This window comes from Herpailurus yagouaroundi, unplaced genomic scaffold (assembly GCF_014898765.1).
Source record: "Herpailurus yagouaroundi ecotype Mexico unplaced genomic scaffold, PumYag 29, whole genome shotgun sequence".
Taxonomy (NCBI): Eukaryota; Metazoa; Chordata; class Mammalia; order Carnivora; family Felidae; genus Herpailurus; species Herpailurus yagouaroundi.
Window position 1 is genome coordinate 76,099,389 of NW_024412377.1, and position 25,470 is coordinate 76,124,858.

The 25,470-nt window shown below is 36.8% G+C and overlaps 1 protein-coding gene across 19 annotated transcripts in view; it reads right to left on the reverse strand.

The window, feature by feature from the left end:
* PAM (peptidylglycine alpha-amidating monooxygenase) overlaps positions 1-25,470 on the reverse strand; it is a 288,055-nt gene that overhangs the window by 146,841 nt on the left and 115,744 nt on the right. For all 19 annotated transcript variants that reach the window (XM_040447619.1, XM_040447600.1, XM_040447591.1 and 16 more), the window contains 2 exons: positions 11,158-11,621; positions 10,075-10,195 (listed from right to left, as the gene is read on the reverse strand). In XM_040447619.1, coding sequence (XP_040303553.1) covers positions 10,075-10,195; positions 11,158-11,246 — 210 coding nt within the window. In that variant the 5' untranslated portion in view covers positions 11,247-11,621. The remainder of the gene's footprint in view (positions 1-10,074; positions 10,196-11,157; positions 11,622-25,470) is intronic.

Below are 25,470 nucleotides of genomic sequence, written 5' to 3' on the forward strand. Positions count from 1 at the left end.
CATTGGTGATAGTGCTTATTTATTAATTTTTAACAATTACAAAATAAAAGATGATCTTTTTAATGATGAAACAACTTTGATACATAACTAAAAAATCTGCTGTTATCCTCCTTCACCTGCTAACTTCTCCAAGGGAACCTGTGTTTACAGTTTAATGTATCTCCTTCCAGCTTCCTCCATGCCTGTACAAAAATATCTAACCACACACACACATTCAGGAGTTTTGTTATTATTTATTTTTATTAAGATGGGATCACACTCTGCATATGACTACAGTTTGCTTCTCTCACTCAACACACAGCGAAAATATTTCTAGGGCAACACATGTAGATCTCTCTCAGTCTTCCACTTACTGCATAATATTCTATAGAATGATATTGCACAATTTGTTGCTGGATGGAGCACAGACTATAGGAATAAAGGGTGCAAGGAGACCAGTGAGGAGAGCTACTGTAATAATACAGGAAGAGAGAATGTTACACGGGCCAGAGTGGGAGAGATGAGTGTGGTGAGAAAGGACTGGATTCTGGATATATCTGGAAGGTAGAACCAGCAGGAGTTGCTGGCATATTGTCCATGGGGTGTGAGAAAGAGGCACCAAAAAAGACTCCAGTGTCTTTCTAGTTCCTACAGGAACTATGTAACACAGGCACTGCTGTTCACTGAGATGGAGGAGACTGAAACACAATATTCCAAATAAGAAAAGTCTTGTTTTTGACCATTTAACTCACGAAAACCAAATAAGTAACTAAGGAACAAAGATCAAAGAGCTGTTAACCTTGCATTGGTATTTTTATTGTTTATGTTCTAGAAGTCAGAAGACACAGTTCATAAGATGTCAAAGGTTAAATCCATTTATTAGCCTAAATGGCATATGCAATGGTTTTCAATCAGGGATCAGGAAACTACAGGGCATGGGTGGCTGCTTGTTTTAGTAAATAATTTTTTTTACTGGAACACAGCCAAGCCATTCATTTACATATTGTCTAGGGCTGCTTTCTCACTACAGCAGTTACAACTGGGACCATACGGCTGGCAAGCTGAAAATATTTACTATGTGACACTTTAAGAAATAATTTGCTAATCTCTGACTTAGATTCAGAGAGGGATATGTCAAAATTGTACAAAACAGAACTAGGCTCTTTTAACAGCGAGGTGATCAGAAATACCTTTTCAGAATTCAGATTAGTAACATTTCTTTCTGGATGGACATGCGAAAATAGAAGAAAAAAGTTACTCAAGGATTTAGGATGGAACCAGTGATCTCTATTTAGTTTATGTGACAAAAGAAAGCTTTTATTGTATAATATATGTGTAAGAAAAAGTATATGTGTCTGTGTATACACATATGCACACATAAAATATATATATAGAAACATTCCCTGGAAAATACATATGAACCATTAACAGGTTTATGAAACAAACATGGTCTCAGATTCAAATAAATCTGTATTTAAATCCTTGTTCTCCTATTTACTGGCTATTTGGTGATTCCTAGGTTATTTACTCTCCCCGAGTTTCAATACCTCATATAAAAACGGGACTACTAGTACAGTAAATGCAATGTTTTTATGAGAATTAATAAGACAATGCTTATATAGTGCCTAATAGAATGGTATTACATAATGAGCACTCAATAAATATATTTTCTCCTTTAAAAAATTTACTAGAATAAAAAACAACAAGAACCCAAAATCTTATTGAGAAAATAGATGATCATAAGGGAGTCTCTTAGAAAATATTGTAAAATATTTTCTTTAAATATCATATTGATATAAAGATAACAAAAAATAATTGAAAACAAAAAGTCCTGTTTCTCATTTTTAATAAAGAAAGAAAAAAAAGCTTGATGTGTATTTGCAGCTCTGAACCCAGATTTGGGAGATGTTTAGATTATTCTCACAGAAGAAAACACTGTTAATAGTTCACTCATATCCTTCCCAAGTGGACATTATATAGGTTTTAGTAAAAATAAAGAGGAAGCATCATGATTTAAACTTAAACAACTAGCAGTGAACAATGTACGACTTTAATTTGCAGTTTACGAGATCCATTCAGTGTTTTTGTATTCTACCTAATTCACATAACTGAGCCTTGCTGATGAAGCAGGAGGTGAATTATACAAATCCAACCAGAGAATGTGACGTGTAGCATCTTAAACGACACCAATCCTGAACTTTCAAAAAATAAAGTGGAAAAAACAACTTACTGTGAGGCAGCTAAGTAAACAAAACAAAGGTCTGGTGACTTTCCTTTCTAATAATCACTGAATTGTCTTTGCTATTAGCTTCTCCATTGGTAAAATGGATAATATTACTTCCTTGGTTTAGGGAAGGTGGAGGGTATAGCATGTTAATCTCTCTTGTTATTAGTTTTCTAACTCTTGGAAATTTATACACATTGCCTAAGTCTTTGTGAATAAAAAGCAAATACTCGTCCAGAATTAGAATATTCCTTGATTTTCCTCCTTCAGTAGCAAGACAACCATGTTCCTTTAATGTTTTTGTAAAGGGAAAAAAACTAAAACACTAAGAACTAAGAAACACTAAAAGCTGTGATTCATGTTCATTTTAAGACAATGACTTAATGCAATCAACCTTTACCCATGATATATTTTTTCTGGCAACAGAAATGCACTGGCATAGAACTGGATACTGGAGCCACTACCTCTTGTCTTTCACACTCATGGTCTCACAGTTCTTAACAATTTCTAGGCAGCTCCTCTCATTCAAATGGACTTGCCTCAAAAAGCAAACCTATTTGCCATGTTTGTCCTAATGCATAGATTGAATGAGAAGAGGATGAGGGTGCAGTGGAAGAACAGGTCACAGGACTAGGGAAGGCAGGATGGGACACGGCCACTGGCCACATACAGGTGGACAGTGAATCTATGGGGGTTCCAGATGCATAAACTCTAGAGTCAGATAGGGATCTTCTCTGGGCATTTCCCAGCAATCATCGTGCTATTTTGGGAAGACCTCGAATCCACTTTCTCCAATGAGCGCAACAGATAACCTACTGCTAGTGCCCAGAAGGCTGCTGGTGCCCACAGATTAATTTTCTCCACTTGTACAAGAGGCTTAATCTGAAAGTCAAACTAGCCTTGAAATGGGATATGGAGTACATCCCTCTTTTTTATTCTCATGCTCAAAAAATACCTCGGAATTTTTATTTAAAAAAATGCAAGTATTATTACGTATTAATAACTAGAGAGAAGGAGACAAGTGAATCACAACCCCCAAAGAACTAAAAACTATTCCAGTAAAGCCTCGTTTGCAGGGCAGGTGTCCTTGGTAATTCTGTCCTGAATTTTAAGCACTGATTGGGATTCCTTTTTATCCCCATAATGATGAATACAAAAACATATAGATTTAATACATGAGAATATTCCCCAAGTCAGTCATAAGCCAAACTTTGTACAACTAAGTGACTACAAGAAAACATCTAATTTCATCAGCAATTTTGAACTTAAGAAAATTAAGACATTATAGCGATTTCTTCATTTACTTTTGTATACTACTTTTGATAAACATATATCCTAAGCAAATGCTGTTTATAAGGGAAGTTATGATACTGGCTTGATCTTTTAAAACTGATTTTTGTTTGTTTGTTTGTTTGTTTGTTTTGAGGGAAAGTATGCACACGTGAGTGGGGGAGGGACAGAGAGAGAAAGAATTTTTTAACCTATTTTCTTCTTTTTAAAATATAAATCCAAGTTAGTTAACAAAGAGTGTAATACTGATTTCAGAAATAGAATTTAGTGAATCATCACTTAGATATTACACCCAGTGCTCATCCCAACAAGTGCCCTCCTTAATGCCCATCGCCCATTTAGCCCACCCCACCACCCAATACCTCACAAGCAACCCTCAGTTTGTTCTCTGCATTTGAGTCTCTTATAGTTTGCCTCCCTCTTATTTTTCCGTCTCTTCCCCTATGTTCATCTGTTTTGTTTCTTAAATTCCACACATGAGTGAAATCATATGGTATTTTTCTTTCTTTCACTTATTCTGCTTAGCCTGATACACTCTAGTTCCATCCATGTTGCTGCAAATGATAAGATTTCATACCTTTTGATTGCCAAGTAATGTTCTAGTGTGTGTGTGTGTGTATATTTATGTATATGTATACACACACACACCACATCTTCTTTATCCATTTATGAGTCGATGGACATTTAGACTCTTTCCATAATTTGGCTATTGTTGATAGTGCTATAGACATTGGGGTGCATGTGCCCCTTTGAAACAGCATTTTTGTTATCCTCTGAATAAATGGCTAGTTGGCCAATTGCTGGATTGTAGGTAGGTCTATTTTTGATTTTTTGAGGAACCTCTATACTGTTTTCCAGAGCGGTTGGGAGAGAGAGGATCTTAAGCAGGATCCAAGCCCAGCACAGAGCCCAAGGCAGGGCTCGATCTCACAAACCTTGAGATCATGACCTGAGCCAAAATAAGAGTCTGATGTTTAACTGACTGAGCCACCCAGGTGCCTCTGAAACTGATTTTTTAAACAGGTGCAGTAAGAAAAGTCTACAAAAGCTAGGTTCTTATTACATGTTTCTATGCATAGGGAAAGCAAAGGGAATTTCTTTCTTTTTATGTCAGAGAATGAAAAGTTAAAATATATTAGTAAACATTTTCCAATAGTTGTCCAATTTTGAGAAAAAAGCAAAGAGAAACACTGTGGGAAGCTTTTGAGAAAATCTCACAGGAGTAATTTGTTCATCATGGTTTTATTTCAATGACTACATTCTTTCAGTGTTATTTTAAAATAAGTGATAACTTTAGACTCTAAGGTTTTTCAGCTTGATGTTCAGGGATATCAGATATAATCTTTAAACTCAGAATTTTTCCATTTCCTGCTCTTCTTGGTGATAGACATTTGTGTTCAGGAACACAGAGGAAGGCTGCCTTCTGATTTCAAAGCATAATCTGTGACTCTTCAAAAGACAAATACAGAATGCGACAAGAATCTGCAAGAGGTTCAGAAAGGAAAAGTGTACTCCTTTTTAATTCTCAAACTGCTCCCAAAATAAGGGAGGAAAATGACCACATTAGTGACAGCCTAACATATCCTAATGTAAGAAATTCAATTGTTACATGATTTCAAGTTATTAGGTTCAAAGAAAATATTTAATTCTATAAAATTATATTTTTACAAATTAATTTACATTTGTAAGTCCTTACCAAGACTGCAGAGGGCCTAAGAGCAGAGATAACAAATAAATAAAATGTTATTTAAACCTAGGATTTGAAAAGACTTAATGTTAGGTAAGAGTGATTTTTTTAAATAAGGTCAATGTATAAAGTCTCCAGCAAAATGAAGAAATCCAGGATAATTTCGAATTGATGTTAAAAAAAATAAGACTTTATACTGATGAAATGGCTTTTGGTAATTGCTTTTCTAAGCAGTATGAAAAATATATAAGAACTTTGAGAAAAACATATTCATCCTCAGTGTTCCTTCATTCTCTGATCATGAGAGCCATTTTTAATAGAAATAACTTCTGGGGAATGGGCACACTGCAAGAGTGACTTCCGCACTTACTTCTTCCTGCCCAGGTTCCTCTTGTCCAGGTTCATGCTATTTTTCTTCATTTGGCTAACTTTCCTCTCTTTCAAAATTATTACAATGTTTTACCTTCCCCACGAAGTTATTTCCAAAAGCATAAAGGCTGGAAATTTCTTTCTTATCTTAAGACTCTGGTGCCTGGGTGGCTCAGTCATTTAAGCGTCTGACTCTTAGTTTCAGCTCAGGTCATGATCTCATGGTTTGTGGGTTCAAGACCCTCATCGGGCTCTGCAATGACCATGTGGAGCCTGCTCGGGATTCTCTCTCTGTCCCTCTCTCTTTGCCCCTCCCCTGCTCTCTCTCTCTCTCTCAAGAATAAATAAATACAAACTTTAAAAAAAATACAAAAAAAAAAAACTCATTCACATTTCCCTCAACATACAGGATTAACAATAATGATACAAGTTCAGAGTTCATGAGAACTTATCATATGCATGGCACCTGAACATGCTGCTGGGATTATCTTGCTCAGTCCACAAAATAGTCCTGGGTAAGGACAATTATTATTCCATCTATAGATGAAGGAGCAGGACCCGCTGGTTAAAAACCACACCATAGTTGACACCACAAGAGCTGGGACAAGAATGCTTTCAACCTGGCCCTGAAGTCTACATAACACACCAGATTTGGCTTAGACTTAGACAACAGACTTTATATAAAATCATCATGATTATGTCTCATTTATTTTGTTTTTAAAATGGACATTTGTCCATGCACATCAAATTGATGATAGCATCTTACTGTGACCATCAACTGGCAGTTTATCAAATTGCTTTGTTTGTTGATATGAATTGGCGACAGCAAAAGCCCGCAGGGTCTTTGGTGAGAAAAGGAAGCAAATGAGGAAGAAAAAGTGCTAAGAGAAGAGCCTCAAGACACTACACTCTGCACCTTTGTTGGGTCTGAAGCCTGTGCCATCAGAAACCAGATGCGCTTACTTTACCCCTACTCTAGGCTACTTAGCTGCTTTCTCTTCTCCCTCTCTTCCCAAAGTCTGAGAACATACAGATTAATAAGAAATTTATTAAAGAAGGCAGAAATTATTTTTTAAAATTTAAAGTCACAGAAGACAGTGAGCTTATCTTGAATATAAAATTCACATTGCAATAGGTAATTAAACTACCTTCCCCAGACTCTCCAGAGCTGGTTCAACAAGAGTACTCTTTAAAGGTTGCTCTGGAGTCTATGATATGGCTGAATGGATTGCAACTCAGAGACCTGACATGACTGGAGATTTTTTGGTAACACACTAATTTGTCCTGTATTCCACCAACAAAATTAGTTACTTATACTGTGTCAGTATTGTAGCTAAATTCTCTCCACCTCTGTTCCGCATCTGTTTGTTTCTCTATTCAAGCCTACCTAACAATCTCAAGCTTCCCAAGGAAAAGTCTTAGAGCAGATTCACTGATGTACATTGTTATTTTGTTATTGCCAAAACTTAAGATATGTGTTATAAAAAAAAAATCTGTTGAGTGAATATATCTCTTTAACCAACTTGGTCTGCTTCAATTACTAACTCTTAAGTTTGGGGCCCTCAGTTACTTCTTTCTTTAAATTGTGTTGCTCTTCATGATCTGCTCTTTAAAAAAAAAAAAAAAAAAAAAAAAAAAAAGATTTTAACTCCTCCATGCCTCTCCTTGCTTTTATGTTTCCTTACTCCTCATTTTCTTATAAGATTTTTAAAATGTTCTTTTCTTCAGATTATAGTTATTTTTTTCGTCCTTTATTTTTGTTCTTGATCGTTCTATTCTCTTGAATTTTTTTTTGGGGGGGGGACCAACTCTTTTTATTCCTTTATTTCTTTCCTCTAATATGTTTCACTTTCCTTTTCTTGTATTTGCGTGAAATTTGGTTTCATCTGCTTTTTGGGAAAAGAATACTTTCTCTACCAAAAGTACTCATACTATCACAACTCTTGGTCTTCCTCACCAACAACACCAAGTTCAGGAAGGAAATGGGTTTCTGTGTCCATCTCCTCCCGGCTACACTCAGTAGGGAGTATAATTCATTTCTCAGGAAGGTTTCCAAGGTATAGCTAGGTTGGCTGGATCACGTGAGTAAATACTCTTGGTATTTTCACGATGGGGGAAGTGGAAGAAACCTTCAACAACCAGTTCTGAGCTGATGAGGCAGCACAACTGAATCACTTACTCTGTCAGGTAGTTTCAGTTACAAGTCAGAACTTGTAAGCCCAACTCAACCTGGTTGAAACAAAAAGCCTAATGTAACTGAAAACTTCCTAAGTAGCAAGGTCACCTAGAACATCTGCTCTTTCCCTGTCTCTGCATTACCTTCTATGGTATTAGTTTTACTCTAGGCACCGTTGCCCTCACGGATGCAGCAGACCCTAAGAGTGCATGCCTCCTGCTCACATGCAACAGACAAATGCATTCTCAGCAAAAGTCTTGAGATTTAATTGTACTATTCTAGGTCACACACCTTCTTCTGAACCAATTAGTGTGGGAGGGGAGATGGGATGCAGTGATTGGCTAATCCTCACCCTCTAGATCTTGGGGAGAAAGCTCCTGGAAACCACATGGTTTGAAGAGAAGGAGCAACGAGGAGACGTCTGCTGGGAAGGTGACCAGAAAATGCTCACTGAATTAGGCAAAAACTGGACGCAAATGGAGAATAGCAAGCTATAACTTCATGTAAGTTCTTTTGCCAAGGACTTATTTTTATAATTATAAAATTATAAAAAAAAGTAAACACATTTTATTTTATGAAAATGGATCTTCTCTACATTTTTTTAAAATCATCAATTCCTCTAGGAATCTTTCTGACAATATTGACTCCAACATAGTTACCTATTATTACTATTGTTAAATAACTTAAATGTTATTTCTGTAAAATAACAGGAAGAAAAAACAGAATAATAACGAATCATGACAAATGACTACTTGAGAAAATAACTTTTTCCTGGGGGAAAAGAGGGCTTAAAGGCCAATTAGTGGATTTAAAAAAAAATCAGTTTTAACATAAAGCAAATATAGGTGAAAAAAAAACCTTTTAAAAGTGAAAAGAGAGTGGGGTGCCTGGGTGGCTCAGTCAATTAAGCGTCCAACTTCGGCTCAGGCCATGATCTCGCGGTTTGTGGGTTTGAGCCCCTTATCAGGCTCTGTGCTGACAGCTCAGAGCCTGGAGCCTGCTTTGGATTCTGTGTCTCCCTCTCTCTGCCCCTCCCCTGGTCACATTCTGTCTGTCTGTATGTATCTCTCTCAAAAATAAATAAACATTAAAAAAATTTTTTAAAAAGTGAAAAGAGATAAGAAGGAGCACTCTTCACAAGTGAGCAACTGTCACTGCTCTCTCCTATTCCCAATCTCATTACACCTCTTCTGACTATGTACTAAATAAACAGCTTATGGAATTAAAGGCCAGGACACTAACAACTGAATGTACATTAAAGTCATCTGCCTGGTCATGTGAGAATGGGCAGGGGTGGGGGTGAGGGTCCTTTTACGATAGTAAAGTAGTTATTTATAGATAGCTAGATCATACACAGGTTTTCAAACAAATGAATGTCAATCCTTAGGCGCCCAAAAAAGGACCATGTGTATTTTCTTAGAGCATCTGGATGTCAATTTCAAAGGAATTCTCTCCGACTTTTGTTTTTTCAATACTTAAAAAAAAAAAAAAAAAAAAAAAAGGAAAGGAAACTAGAATGTTATCTGCAACAATGAGTCATCAGTCACTGCAGCTCTACAACACCCGGTCTCCACAGCCCTTCAAAAGAAGAAGACTATCTTTTAATGACACACATAAATCCCCGCAGTGCCTGACTACAAAGCATAATTAATTCTGGCCTTTTTATGCCTAATGAGACACCTTGCACACACCACAGCACTGAGTTTGAGCTTCTTCTAAAACAGGGAAAACCTTGGCAACAACCTAGTTTTACTCAAAATACTCTATAGGGCGTACTTGTATGAGCTCTGCCATTATTTCTTCAAAATATATTTTTTTTATAACAAGCAAATCACACCAAAGAAAACTCACAATCAACCACCTGTTTGAACAGTTTTCTTAAAAGTGTGTGATGTTTTGTTTTTCAAATTCTTGGCAGGAAAACACATGCTTTTATTTCTCAATTTGTGGCTGTGATAGAAGGGTATTTTTAAATAATTTCTTAGATGCAGCTGCTCAATATCATTTCCCTTTATTAGAATAATGTTTCATATTTTAATACATCCTTACATGCTGCATTACAGAGGCTATTAGTCCACTGAGAATTTCAAAACATAAATTTCCAAGGTTCCATTTCAAAACACAAATAACAGTATGAGTAAAATTTTTAAAAAAGAAATTTAACCGAAAGATTTACCCTGAAAGATTTACTCCTCTTTATAATATTCAATTATTCTGGGCCTACCTGAGGAGTCCTGAAATCAAATGCCTACTTTCAAAGAAGTTACTACTGCTGTAAATGCACTTTCCCTGCTTCAGTTACAGATAGTATACAGAACAAGGAATCATGAAATGCAGAATGCCTCTCACCTGTTTAGGCGTGACTCCAGGCATGTGAACATCCAGCGCGAAATCTGATGAATCAATAGGAATTACTGGTCTGGTGGTACCAAGACATTCATTGGAAAAGGATCTGGTACTTTCTTTAAACCTTGAAAAAGAACATTTCAATATCCTTGAACATAATGGAATTTTCACATGAGAAGTGGGGAAAAAAAGAATTCTAAGATCTTAAGATAAAAGATTATTGATTTAGTTCCAAAGATAAGTCTAAAAGATGTAATGACTATATAATGTTCTAAAACATCAGAATTGCATTTTATAGTCTAGGAGCAACATATGCCCAACTTGGAAACAAAATATCATCAAAGCGAGCGAGCAGGCTGGCTACATTTAAAACTCCATTCAATAAAAGCTTGTCAAAACATGTATTTGTTTCTACTCAATTAATACAGTATTCATAAATTAGAAATCAACACAGGCATATCGATTTTCTAATGGCATAAACATTAACTATAACCAAGTAAAAATTTTGTAACTATTTTGTGAGTATCCAGGATCACTAGCCAGAAACAAAACACCAACAATAATATTGCTAGTGGGCATAGCTGTGTGAGGGAGGGAAAAAGACTGCGATGTGAATTACAAATGTACAAGTGCATGAATATTTAATATGGTAATTATGAGGAGTGTATATAGAGCTCAATGTTTTCTCCTGAGCTATTACAGTCCATGATCTGCTTCTCCCCACCACTTATCTATCTTGATATTTTATTCTTCAGGCTGTTTTAAACAAGAAAGCATTCAAGTCTAAACGACTCTACTGTAGTTTCTGAAATATCTCCCGGAGAGGGAGTGATTAGTATTGGAAATCACAACTTCTAATTGGAGTTTTGAAAGCCAGTGCAGCCTGGCGACAATACAGTGGGCTTTTTCTGTACGAGGGACTTTACAACAAGTTACTGTGCTAAAATCCCAAGTCGTTTCAGCCAAGTAAATCAACCTCGCATATTTCCACAACACTCTGGTTCATAAAAGTGATTATATTTTCAACAGCATGCACAGGAACCATCCAAACAACATCCCGCCCGTCTGAAAAAAACACACACCCACCTCTTAAAGACTGAAAGCGGGCTTCTGAAACCCAAACAGCTGCTTGGGAAAACAAGCAGGAGAGCAAGCAGGCTCAGCACGCCAGCCATGTCCTCGCCGCTCCGGCCCCGCCGGGAGAGGACCCGGCGGCAGCGCAGCGCTCGCCTGGGGCCGGCGGTCGGGCAGCGGCGCCGCCAGCAGCCGCTACTTCATGGCCCGGGCGCGGCGGGCGTCCTGTGGCGGCCGCACACCATCTGCCCGCGGGAGCGGCGAGGCGGGCGAGGTGAGGTGCCTGGATCAGCAGCCGCACGCACAAGCCCCTGGGTAGGCGGTACTTTTGTCCGGTCCGCGAGCGGAAGCTTTCCAGCCTCCAGAGCTCCCTTCTGCCCCGGTGCTGGGGCTAGTGGTGCGGGCGCCTTATCACTCGGGAATGACAGGGACTGTGAGGGCTATCGCACAAACGCGCGTCAGTCATCATTCAGAACCTGCAAAAATAGAAGCAGATAATGGATGACTAACACATTACAGCATTTGTCCTCAGCAAATCCCAGCTGAGGTTCTTTAACACATTAGGAGTTTTCACAAGCTTGAGCCCAAGCCTGGGGAAAATGCTGGTCTGTTGATCTCCCGCCCCCACGACCCGCCCCCCCGCGCGCGCAACCCGGCCGGGGGGGGGGGGGGGGGGGGGGGAAGGGGGGGCTGTTCATCCCCCCCCCCCCCCCCCCCCCCCACCTCTCGAAAGACACTCAACCCCCCCCCCCCCCATTCTGGCTTTTGCTCTTTCTTCCTCCATCACACCCACTCTCTCCTTTTCCTTTCCTAACTGTTCCCCCTTTTCCCTTTCTTCCACCCCATTCTCCAGATGTCTTCTCCTTACTGCCTGTATCACTCCCTTCTATTATCAAACATGCACTTAGTACCTCTGCTGAATGTAAACAAAGTTATTCACACAAACGACACACTAAGGTACAAGAAAAGGGAAGGAAAAAAAAAAAACAACTAAGAGAGGCAGAGACAAAGCACTTGGATACAACAGTAATCAAATAGAAAGACTTTGAGAACAAAGGCATGTTTATATACATGCACCAGAGTTACAGATTCCAGGAGAACGGTTCCCCCCTCAAGAATGATCACCAAAGAAGTAATCTCTGAAGTTCTCAGGATAATGTTAAAACAAATAAAAGATCTACAGCTAACATGATACATGAAATGTAAATGCCGATTTTAAAATTCTGCATTGGAAACACAAAGTAATAATTTCTTACTTATAAGGCATGCCTCACAAAAGACATACTTTCCTGAATAAAGTTTGGAGATTTACAATGCAATGCAATTAGAAACAGTAGGGAAAATCTCAGCTGGCCCCCAAATGAATTTCACCTACACAGGGTATGACCAAGAACTTAATAGAAATGAGAAGCCCTGCAGAACTCAGGATTTTAGGAGGAAAAGTCAAATAGGCTAAATTCTGAAAAAGAGGTATGTTGACTTTACTGTTTTTCTGAACTTAACTCAGACTATGCATCGTTTGTAACTTTAGATAGAAGACATTATTTTCATATGTATCATTCGCAATATAAAAATAGTTCCAAAGAAAAATATTTCTTCTTTATTATTATTATTTTTTTAATTTTTTACATATAATTTGAGGTCAAGTAGCTAACATGCAGTGTTCCTTAAAGTTTTATTTTAATCACCAATTATAAACATGGTTTGGGGAAACTCAAATAAATCTATTAGCTAGATGAATAAAAGTAAAAACAAAAAATCAGTAAGATCATATAGAAGTACATCACAATAATACATTAGCCTCTAAATTATCTTTTGGAATGCACAAGATATTGAGCTAATTGAAAAAAAAAAAAACACACCTAACAATCAAACAAGCAAAAAACAAAGTTAAAACAAAAAAGCATGCACTAACGTTAAATTAAATCAGAAAACCTCATGATCAGTGCTTTCCAGAAGAATACCTTACACCAAATACAAATAAAATAACTGAATATCTGACCAATCCAAGGGGTGCTTGGGGCTCACCAGCACCCAAAAGACCACAATTAACTTACACAAGCAATGACATTTTAAAAAGTCTGATGATATTTGCTTGAACTTTCTCTTTGGTTTGCTGTTTGAGATTTCAGCAACAAAAACCTTCATCTTTGTCTGAATCCTGAGGGTAAAGGAAAGAAGTCCTTAAGGGGGAAGAGAAAAAACGGGCCCGAAGGCTATAGCATTGCCTCTGCCAGCAAGAAAATATAATCCTGTCTAATGACAATACTTCACATTCCCTGGTATTCTTTTTTTCTTTTTTTTGTAAACGTATGTGAAGAAGGGATTATATTTTATTATTTCATGCAGAACAGGATTCAAGGACAGTCCTTCTTCCAGTTGGCAGGGAGATATGGTATTATACAAACACTTGAAACAAATTCAGTATTCAAATTCTTTAACAGGAACACATCCTGAAGTACTAGCCTTTGAAAAAATATTCCACTTATCTCTTTGATTGATTTTATTACCTTTGATGTCCCTAAAACACCCATTAAAAGAAAAGGGAACTAAAGTTGTAGGTAGAAGCAAAGCTGGTATTTACAGCCATGAACTGAACAGAAGGTCCCATCGAAATGAAAGCTAATGACTCTTTGGTTCTTGATGCCTTGTAAACTAAAGACAAAATACAAATCACCATATGAAAAACAAAAGTGTAACCGTTTCATTTGTTATTTTCTAATTCCTGAAAGTTGTGGAGTATATAATATCCAAATCTTAGTAGTCTTTATTATTTGAAAAATTGAAAATATATTTCCTTGAGATAATCCATTCCCTCATCCAAAAAAACACAATACTGAATTTCATATCCTGTTCAAAATGCTGGAATATATATTTGAGTTTTGTAACATGAATAAAATGAAAAGACAATATAGTCTATTAAGGGGGATGGACAGTTAATATAAGATATGTTTAGAACGTAGTATTCCTATACTATACTATAGTACTATAAAAAGGACTCAAGGAATTTTGAGGAAGAAAAGATAATTTTAACTTTCAAGAGGAGAATAAGAAAAAGAGAAAGGTATAGGAGTTGCCAATGGAAGTGGGAGTTTGGAGGGTCGGGTTTCCACTGTGGGAGATGGACACACATAGTCCAAGTTGAGGGACGGGCAGGGGCAGAGGCGCCCAAGTGGGGAGTGGACGATATGTTTGAAAAATAAGTGACAAAGATTCTGCCTCCTAGACTAAAGCTGCAGACCCAGAGTTACTATTTTATTTGTAATACAAAGCTAATATTCTGTTTCCGTGTCCATAAATTTGTAGCAAGAATGATGTAAAGTTTATACAGTACAGAATATTAATTTCAAGAACAGTAACATTATGAAGTTAAGTACAGCCTAGTAGAAAGGACCATAAAATGAATTTGGCTTTTACAAAGTCAGAATTCCATTCCTTTCAATTTTCATTTGAAAAAAAAAAAAGTAGTTGAAATCTGTAATTGACCAAAGAATCAAATAAATACATTGGCCATTAATTCCTTTATTCAACAAGAGAACCAAGATAGCACAGTGGCAAAGAACATGTTAACCAAAGGAAAACTGCCTGGATCCCTGGCTTCATCCTTTCATAGCCTTGTGAAACTGGGCAAGTACCTAGCCTCTTTTTGCCTCAGTTTCCTCAAAAGTAAAATGGATAATCCTACTACCTATTCTTGGGCTGTTACAAGAAGTACATGAATTTATATCCTTAGAACAGTGCTAGACATATAATAAATGCTCACTATTACTGTTCTTGCAACAAATATTTATTGAGTGCCTAAGACTGCTTAATGCTGGGGATGGTGATAATCAAGACAGATAAAGTTCTCACTTTTATAGAGATTAATTTCTAGTGGGGGGAAAAAACAAATGAAAATAACTACCAAATTATAAATTTCATTTTCTTTTACGAAGATTTTATGTGGTTTCCTACAATGACTTATGATTAAACTGATTAAAGGATGCATATCCACTCACATAGCAATTCAACTCTCCGCATTTATTCTTAAGCAAAAATTGAACAAGAGCACAAACATGTTTAAAGTGATATTTACTGACATGGTTTATAATAACAAAGAACTGGATATTTATAATAAGCAAAGAACTGGAATCAGTTTAAATGCTCATCAATGAGAGAATGGCAAAAAGCTTTTTTTTTTAATATTAAAACTTGAATACTATGAATCCCTTTTAAAAAGGACAAGAGGGGAGCCTAAGTGGCTCAGTCAGTTAGGTGTTGGAGTCTTAGTTTCAGTTCAGATCATGATCACAAGATTCCTGAGTTCAAGCCCCGCATTGTGTCAGTGTGGAGCCTGCTTGGGATTTCTCTCCCTCCGTCCCTCTCTCTCTCTCTCACTCTCTCTTTCTCTCTCTCTGTCCCTCCCCAGCTCACACACTCTTTCTCTCTCTCTAAATGAATGAATGATAAATAAACAAACAAACAAACAAACAAATAGGACAAGATGGGTCTATTTTTATAGGCAAGGTCATATTCTATGACATATTGTTTTTCTTCTTGCATAATTAAAAAAATGTTTAAACAATATCAAACTTACGAAATGTTGCTGTGGAGCTAACCACTGACTGCTGCACCACTGGAGCACCTTAGAAATGTTCCAAGTACAGTTACAAAGAATTTTTTTTCCTTTAACCATTTGAGAGTAAATTGCTGACATGGTACCTCATCATCCCTGAAAACTTCTGTATGTATTTCCTAAAGTACGTTCCACTACATTATCACAATGCAGTCATCAAAATAAACATATTCACACTTACACATTACTACCGTCTAATCGTCAGTCTCCAGATGTTGCCAACTATCTCAATAATATCTCTAATAGCAAAAGTCCAGTTTAGAATCAAGCCTTATGTGTACAGTTATCATGTATCTAGTCTCCTTCATGCCAAGATAGTTTCTCAGTCTGTCTTTTCTTTTTGTGACCTTTACTCTACTGAAGATTTGAAGCCAGTTATTTCGCAGAATGCCTCTCAATTAGTATTTGTTATTTTTTTCCATAAGGACTAGATTCTGGTTGTGCATCTCTGGTAGGAATATCACAGAAGGTTATGTATCCGTATTTTTTCAATGTATCTGTATTAGTTGTCCATTGAAGCATATCAAATTATCCCCAAACTTAGTAGTTGAAAGCAACAAATATTATCTCAAATAGTTTCTGTGCATAAGGAAAAGAAGAAGGTTAGTGGGGTGATTTTCTCACGAAGTTACAATCAAGATGTTGGCAAGGGCTACAGTCAACTGAAGGCTTGAAGGATCTGCTTGCAAGGTGGCTTACTCACCTTGGATGAGTAAATTAGTGCTGGCTGTTAGCAGAAACAACCTGTCCTCACTATGTGGCCCTCTCTCCAGGGCTGCCTAAGGGCCTTTACAACATGGCAGCTGCCCTCCGCCAGAGTGAGCAAGGTCTTTTAGCATCTAGCATCAGAAGTCACATGCTGTCATTTCTATAATGTCCTATGGTTACACAGGTCAGTCCCACTCAGTGTGTACAAAAACTACCCAAGGGCATGAATACCAGAAGGCAAGGATCATCTTCTTGGAAGCTGGCTACAACAGCCTCTCATGAGATGGCATGCAATTTTAATTTGTCTCATTACTGATGATGTTAAATCATTTGATTAAGGCGTGTCTTCCAGGCTTTTCCACTGTAAAGATATTTTTCCCTTTGTTATTAATTTTTTTGGTGGAAAATTTTTTAACTTTGTAAACATTATAATTCTAAGTAAACTTTCATTTTATTTACTATTTATTACATCATAACAGACTCATTTTATTCAGTGGGTTTTAATCTGCTACTAACTTTACTTATTTACATTATTTACTTAGATGCTCAAACAGTCTCAATTGTGGCCCCCATAAGCTAGCTTTCTTGCTTTTTTGCCTCTTCTCTCATTTGGGCTCAAAACCCTCTTAGCACCAGGGCTTTCTGTTTGTGTTCTTCACCCCACTTGGCCTTCGCTGACATCCTATAGCGGGCTGCTCACACACATGGATGCCCTCTTTACCTTGTTTGGGCTATGGCATCCCATGGAAGGCCACCAACCCACCACATGGACACTCTCCTTCCCTGAGGTTGGTTCCATACCCTATGCCAGGCTGCCCTTTCTAAATGCCTACCTTGCTCTGCCCCACATAATAACTGTAGGACTGAATTGTTCAGAAAGAGAAATCAAATTATACAACAATATACACATGCATTTATAAACCTGAAGTAACATAATTCAGTTGTATTTCCAGTGGTTTTCAATGGGGACAGGTGGGGACCTTCACTTTCCATTTATATGTTTCTGTAGGCTTTCAACTTTTATAAGTTTATGTTACTTTTGTAACCAGAAAAAATATATACAGATATAGATATGCATTTTAAAATATTTTATTGGATATGAATCTATATATTTCAATTTACATGTTAATTTCTATCTGAGTTAGGTTATATTTTGAAAAATGAATAACTCTTCTTTCTTGGCAAGAACTTTATAAGCTAATATTTATGGTGGTTATATGTCCACAATGCAGGATTTCTCCAGCTCAGTACTAGAAACACTTTAGAAAAATACTTCTTTGTTGTAGGGGACTGGCCTGTGCATTACAGGATGTTCAGCAGCATCTCTGGACTCTGCCTACTAGATTTCAGTTGTACTTTCTTCAGTTGTGACAACAAAATGTCTCAAACATTGCCAAATGTCTTCTGGAAGGTAAATCACCTTGGTTGAGAAGCAATGTTGTAATATGTTCATTAACATGAAATTTAATCTGTAAATCGAATGTGATGCAGTTTCCTTCAAATACATATAATGAGACATAAATTGCCAAAAACAAAAGTGCTTGCAAATATGGAACTTCTAAATAATGGGAAAATAACAATCAAAAAAGCAGGTAACATTTATTGACTTATATGCCAAGTATTGATTTTATACATATTATCTCACTGAATTCTTAAAGTACAGGCTATTATTTTCATTTTATAGATGACAGATCTGAGCCTTAGAAAAATAATTAACTTGCCCTGGATATATGGCAGTAGGGTAAGGATTCAAATCCTGGCTTTAGATTCCAGAATATATTCTCTTAGTTCCTATTTTTCAACATAAAAAAGACTCTACATTCACAGGGAATGTTTTCTTCAAGAACAAAAAGGCCAAGTCCTCTGAAGATTGTTATTTTATAAACTAATAGCCAATGTTTATTGAGCAACTACTGTGTGCTAGGCACTGTGTGGACAATAAGTTCAACTGAATCCTCACAGCAACTCTACGAAATTCATACCATTATCATTCACATTTTACAGAGTGGAAACTGGACACAAAGAGAACTGGCAATTTACCCAGGGTACATAGCTGAGATTTAACCCAGGCAATCGGATACCATAGTTGAAGACCTTAACTACTCAGCTATCAATGTTACCTAGTCTTATTTTTTTTCATTCACATATTAGGAAGCATTCACATTTCCTCTGTGAATCTACTAACATTACTCATTTAGCTAATTCAGAAAGAACAAATTTAAGATTTATGACTAAAGTCCAAGTCTGGTCCAAAATTAGGTTTCTTTTGGCTTGCATGAATTTTTCCCAACTGAATCTGAATTCTGAGAAAACATTTCAAAATGAAAAGATTTCACATAAAAAGTGTCTTTTGAAGAATTGTAAAATCTGGCATCCTTGGACCCACATTTCCATATGGCAACAATTAACTGAGCCAAGTTGTGTCTTCTTTTTAGACGAGGCCAGTGCTCTGCAGATTGCCGCGGTCCCCACTCCCCCCTATTACTCCCAGATCCTGAAGACAAGAGTAGTTGTTGCAACTGCCACTCAGCATGAAGGTATAGTTGTTGTCTGTCTATTCATTGGAGGTCTTTGTTTTGTTTTGTTTGTTAACATTACTAGCTGGACCCTAAAATCATCTGTGTTGTAACCCCAGAGGCACAGCATTTCTCTTTGTGAAAAGGTAAACTTGACCCTGTACGTAGGGTAGAGTTTGCCCACTCTGATATACTAAGTTGCTGCTCTTTTTTCTTTTCTTTTTTTCTTCTTTTCTTTGTTCTTTTCTTTTCTCTTCCATCCTTTCCTTTCCTTCCTTTCTCCTTTCCTTCCTTCCTTTTCTTTCTTTCTTTCTTTCTTTCTTTCTTTCTTTCTTTCTTTCTTTCTTTCTTTTTCTTTCTTTCCCCTTCTTCCTTCCTTCCTTCCTTCCTTCCTTCCTTCCTTCCTTCCTTCCTTCCTTCCTCTTCTTTCTCTCGCTCTTCATTACTAAGGCACACCAAATTGAGTGGCATTTTCTGCACGTGGATTTGTTTGGAATTCGTTATTTCACTATGTAGCCAATTTGAAGTATTTTTCACTTGAAAGTCAAAACTGGCTGGGTAACTATAGAATATTTATGTTAAAAAAATCTCAGGGGTACCATTCAGCATATGATTCTACTGGAATAACAACTTGCCAACAGTAACAAATTTTCTTTTATTTTTTGGTTTCCATGATCAGTACCAGATGCCCTTTAAATATGTTCATTAGTCATCAAATTGCTCAGTCCTGTAAATACTTCCATGGGGGAAAAAAAAGAGACATTATTCTTAATTAAATTTTTCAGCTTTGACTAATATAAATGTTACTTCATAACACATGTATCTAAAGTCACTGCTGGCCTATCTTACTGTAAGATAAAACAGATCCCTGAATTCCAATCAGCACACATCTTTTAGTTCTAAGGACTACATTGGGCAGTCCTCAGGAAACTAGTTTCTTGCACAGGAAAGCATTAACTGTTACTGATGATGTCAGAGAAGTAGACCAGCTCCTCTGTATGCTACTCATTTGCCTAGCAGGTATCTTATTTATTTACAAGCTCAGAATATCACATAGAATTTAGTTTCAGAAAAAGAACACAAAGCACATCTACAGTTTTCACCACTCTTTTCCTTTAAATATTCCCATCAAGTGCTGGATCACAGGGTGTCAGCCTTCTCCTGCAGAGTTGCTTAGCAAAGTGGAGAGCCCTCAGTGATTTCTGTGCTAACTCACAGAGTTAGATGTGAGGACCTAAACTTACAGGCTATCTCCACTTTAGCCTGTATTAATAAACTCTCTTCGAAAATTAATAAACTCTCTTCTTCCTCTTCAGTGAAGTTTTTAAGAAACTAGTTTGAAACTAGTGCCCAAGACCTGAATAAATTTCAAATGTCTTGTGGTTTTCAATAAAGTGTGGATCACTGAAAGGCCCACTGATTTTGCTATTGAAAGGTCTTTTGCATTACCTTTGTAATGCTTCCTTTGTGGGTCTTTGCATTATTATTTTCTCCCATTTTGAAGAGGAAGTTGGTACAGAATGGGGTGGGAAGTACCATATTTAAGCTCAAATATTTAATGCCAGCCACTGGGCTTAGACGGATGTGGTCTATAGTTGGGATCTGCCTCTCCTTCTGTCTTGCAATTATCAACACATTTTTTTAAATGAGATGTCCTCTTTTGAGGGTTCTTTTTCCTGTTTGATTCTACATTCTTAGGCATGGTTATTTCCAAAACATTTTACTCCATATTTTGTAAAATGCCTCCTGATGACTTCAGAGGCAGGAGCTATTAACTACACATAAAACCTCAGATCCAGAACATGCTAAAAATAAGTTTAAAAATAAGAATTCTTTTTCTTGATAAGTAAAAAATCTACAGGAAAATGTCTAGATTCCCATTCAAAAATAAGACTTAACTTTATCTTTTGCTTCTTGTGATACTCACATAGAAGCATTTTCTCCCATAGCAGAATTAAATTTCCAAATGATTCTCATGTTTTTCATTTCAAATGTTTTAATCCTTACAATAAAATGCCTATAAACATACCCATTTTTATGATATAAGTTTGTCTGGCTATCCTTTTCTTCAAGCCTCTCAGCTCGATAATTACAGCACTTAACAGTGGTATCTATAATTAGATAATGTTATTATATAATTGAAAAACATGGGAATTTTTCTTAAGGATCATAAAAGAATGTCAAAACATTCTCTCATTTATATAATTTTGCTCAAGTGAGTTTATAGCAACCTAGAGGGATTCTATAAAATCTACGGCACACAGTGCCCCCTCAATCCGTCTCAGCTACATAATTTGAAAGCCACAAACAATAGGAACATGGTTGCTTAAAACCACTTTAAAGTTTTTTATTTTATGGCATAGAAGCTACAATAAAATTTAACTTAATAAGAACAGCATTTGAAACTTTAAATATGTAATCCACCATTGAAAGAAATATAATGTATTAAAGTAGCTGATATTCAGACATTTTAATTTCTCATCTACAGCAATAGTTTTCTTTGATCAGTGTCCCCAAACTCCCCCATGAACTACCAATGAGGAGCTTCATAATTTTCCTCTGGCTGAAAGGATCAAAGCATTCTTATGTTTGCTAGAACTCTTTGATACCGCTGCACAAACAGGTGGTGAATTTATTTCATTGCTACTAAACCGTTTCTTGCTGCCTTGAGCTTAGGAAGAAGTGGTTTATTTTAACAAGATGCTTACAGACCAGCTCGCTCTTCCCCCATTTTTAGTCTTCTTTACAAGGTTTCCCATAGTGATGTGCACTACACCCGGACACTGAAAATGAACGCTGAAAAACGATGAGGCCCGTGACCCTCTGGGCTTGGGAGCACACACCGGGTACAGTCCTGGTGGTACTCCCCCCAGGAGGGGAGGCCTGAGCACACCCTGTTGATTTTATTTGCCTCCTCTTTCCATTATGGAAGTTATAGGCCCTAACCTTGACTTATATTGTAACTAAAAGTTGAGCTTTTAAGTCACAGAAAAATGTGAAATAGACCAATTGTGTTTGCCAATTTTAACCAAAATAAAGAGGCCCACAACAGTACCATACGGAAAATTGGTTCCCATATTTGAAGTAATAAAACCTCTTTCTAAAATCACAACATTTCATGGACCTATCCATAATAATAAATGATACTTTTAATAATTAAATTATTTAACAGTTAGTACTTGCCAAATGCTAGACAGTGTTCTAAGTACTTCTCATGTATTATTTCATTGAATTATCACAACATCCTATGAACTAGAGTATTATCTTCATTTTACAGATGAGGAAATAGAGGCACAAAGAAGTTAAGGAACTTGCTTGACATTGACAATGGCTGATTCCAGAGGTAGGAGCTATTAAATGCCAGGCTACACTTGATAAAGGCTGTAAGGCTGGTATTTGCTTATTAAGAAAATATGTCAAGGCTAAAAAAACTATTACTGACTGAGTAATGATTTTCAACGAATTTCTATTTTTTCCCAATATAACTAAAACCAGTAATACACATAAGCATGAGACATGATATTTCCCATCTCACAACGCCTGCTTTCTATCGGTGACTCCAGGCTAAATCTCAAAATCTCTCTCCTCCAGCAGACTCTGAACCCAAAGATGCAAACTACTGGTGTAAAATGGAGCGTGAAGACTTGCACTTGAAATCAGAAGTTGTGGTTTCAAGTCCCATTTTAGGGATTCATTTCACATTTCTGCACTTTGGTTTCTTCCTGTACCAAAGAGGGATAATTGATAAACGTACTACCAAAGGGCTACCGTGAGCAAATTCTGAAAAGAGTAAAGAGTCACAGAGACAGAAGTTCTTACTGGTGTTTTAGGTTCAGCTTTATCAATGGATAAATTTTTAAATCTTTTCTTTTTCTAATTTTGCACTGTACATTCTGAATCTACTTATACCTCATCTTTGAGTAAAGTTTCAGAGTACTAGAAGATCTTCAGATGACAGATACTGTAAAATTATCCATTTTTGTAAAAGCGAGAACGAACTATTGGGATTTCATCAAGATACAAAGCTTCTGCAAAGGAAACAATTGACAAAACTAAAAGGCAACTGGCGGGATGGGAGAAGATATTTGCAAATGACATACAGGATAAAGGATTAGTATCCAAAATCTATAAAGAACTTACCAAACTTAGCACCTGCAAACAAATAATCCAGTGAAGAAATGGGCAGAAGACATGAATAGATACTTTTCCAAAGAACACATCCAGATGGCCAACTGACACATGAAAAGATGCTTAACATCGCTCATCATCAGGGAAATACAAATCAAAACCATGATGAGATACCACCTCACACTGCTCAGAATGGCTAAAATGAACAACTCAGGGAACAGCAGATGTCGGCGAGGATGCGGAGAAAGAACACTTTTACAGTGCTGATGGGAACAGGTGCAGCTGCTCTGGAAAATAGTGTGGAGGTTCCTCAAAAAATTAAAAACAGAATTACCCTTCAACCCAGCAATTGCACTACTAGGAATTTATCCAAAGGATACAGAAATGCTGATTCGAAGGGGCACATGCACCCCAATGTTTACAGCGGCACTATCAACAATAGCCATATTATAGAAAGAACACAATGTCCATCAACTGATGAATGGATTAAGAGGATGTGATATACAGCTATACAACAGAATATTACTCGGAGATGACAAAGAAGCAAGTCTTGCCATTTGCAACAACATGGATAGAACTAGAGGGTATTATACTAAGTGAAGTAAACTGGTCACAAAAAGACAGATATCATCTGATTTCACTCATATGTGGAATTTGAGAAACTTAACAGATGAACATAGGGAAAGGGAAGGAAAAATAAGATAAAAACAGAGAGGGAGGCAAACCATAAGAGACTCTTAAATACAGAGAACAAACTGCAGGTTGATGGTGGGAGGGTGGGTAAATGGGTGACAGGCATTAAGGAGGGCCCTCTTTGGGATGAGCACTGGGTGTCATATGTAAGAGATGAATCACTGAGTTCTACTCCTGAAGCCAAGACTATGTTGTTTGTTAACTAACTTGAGAATACAAAAACAAACAAACAAACAAAAAACTATCCTTGAAAAGTCAGGAAAAAAATAGGGCTAAAAGATCCAAATTTAAACTCTTCCTAACAAGAAAAATAAGAGCAAAAGCAGGAACTCTGTCATTCAGCAAAAAGAGAACTAAAGTCAACCTAAATCATTTGAAATGTGCTCCAGTAATCAGGAATAACATTTATATTTCAAGGGAATTACCAATGGTATGTCAAGATTATTAGGAAACATTTACTGGGTACGGGCACTGACAGGTACAGTATGTCATGGCCTTTGGGTTTGTGTCACATGACTTAAGTAAACTATACAGAGTCAGGCTTGCAGAACGAGCTGCCCAAAGACATCTGTGGTAGAGGTAAATAACATGAATTTATATTCTACAAGCAGTTATTTTCTGGGAACAAATAAATATAAAATGGTAGACCCAACTAGGTGCTTGGGATTTAAGTGAGACAAATAGATTCTTATTAGTAACACTTGCCTATTCCTTTATAGGAATATTGACAAGAAACATAACTTATTGTTGCTGAAGCATTTTGAAAACGAAATGTGCTGTGTAACTACTGCTACACAAATACTAAATGCTATATGAGGTATCAAGTTTACTACTATTTACTTGATCCTACTGAATTTAATATTTACTCCTAAATAGAGGGATTATGTGAATTACTTTGCTGGAAGTTGGTTCTTTTGAAATGGAATTTTTTTCGAGCCTTTGAAATGAAATTTTAATAGTTGGCGTATATGCACAAATTTTATTTTCTTAAAAATTTGCTTCCCGTTATAATGAATTTCCATTATCATAAAGTTAAGACTCTTTCAAATAGCAAAGAAATCATTGCAGATAAAAAAATGTGGTCATAATACAACTCACGACAATATGTAAAACTCTACTGATAAAGCAAACAATGTACTGCCAGTCCAGTAATTCCACCAGAAGACTTCTCTCTTTTGAAACAGCACATCCCTAAATATTTAGTAAAAACAGAAGTAAAAACAAATAGGACCTTAGGCCTTTAAACATACTATTCATAAAGGTATAGTAATTACAGATTTAGAGTGATCATATTTATTGTTACTTTAAAACACACTAATGTCATCGTCAAACCTTTTAAAATTCCAATGACAAAATAAAACTATAAAATAATCAGTGGTTCCAATCATCCCTGAGGTATATTAGCATGTACTTAAAAGAAGCCGACCATTTTATCTTTCAATATGATTTCTGGGAAATTTATGTCTCTATCAACGGATTCAAAATTAATGGCCCATGCTTGATCAGCTGGTCATTCCCACTATCATAATGGCTGGCAGATAAGTGCTTCAATGATTCAGGGATGGATACCAAATGGGAAGGCAGTGCCAGGCCGGTGATGCTGGTATACAGCTAGGAAAGTACCATACCAGATCCTGCTCTTTGGGCATGGCGGAATTTGTATTT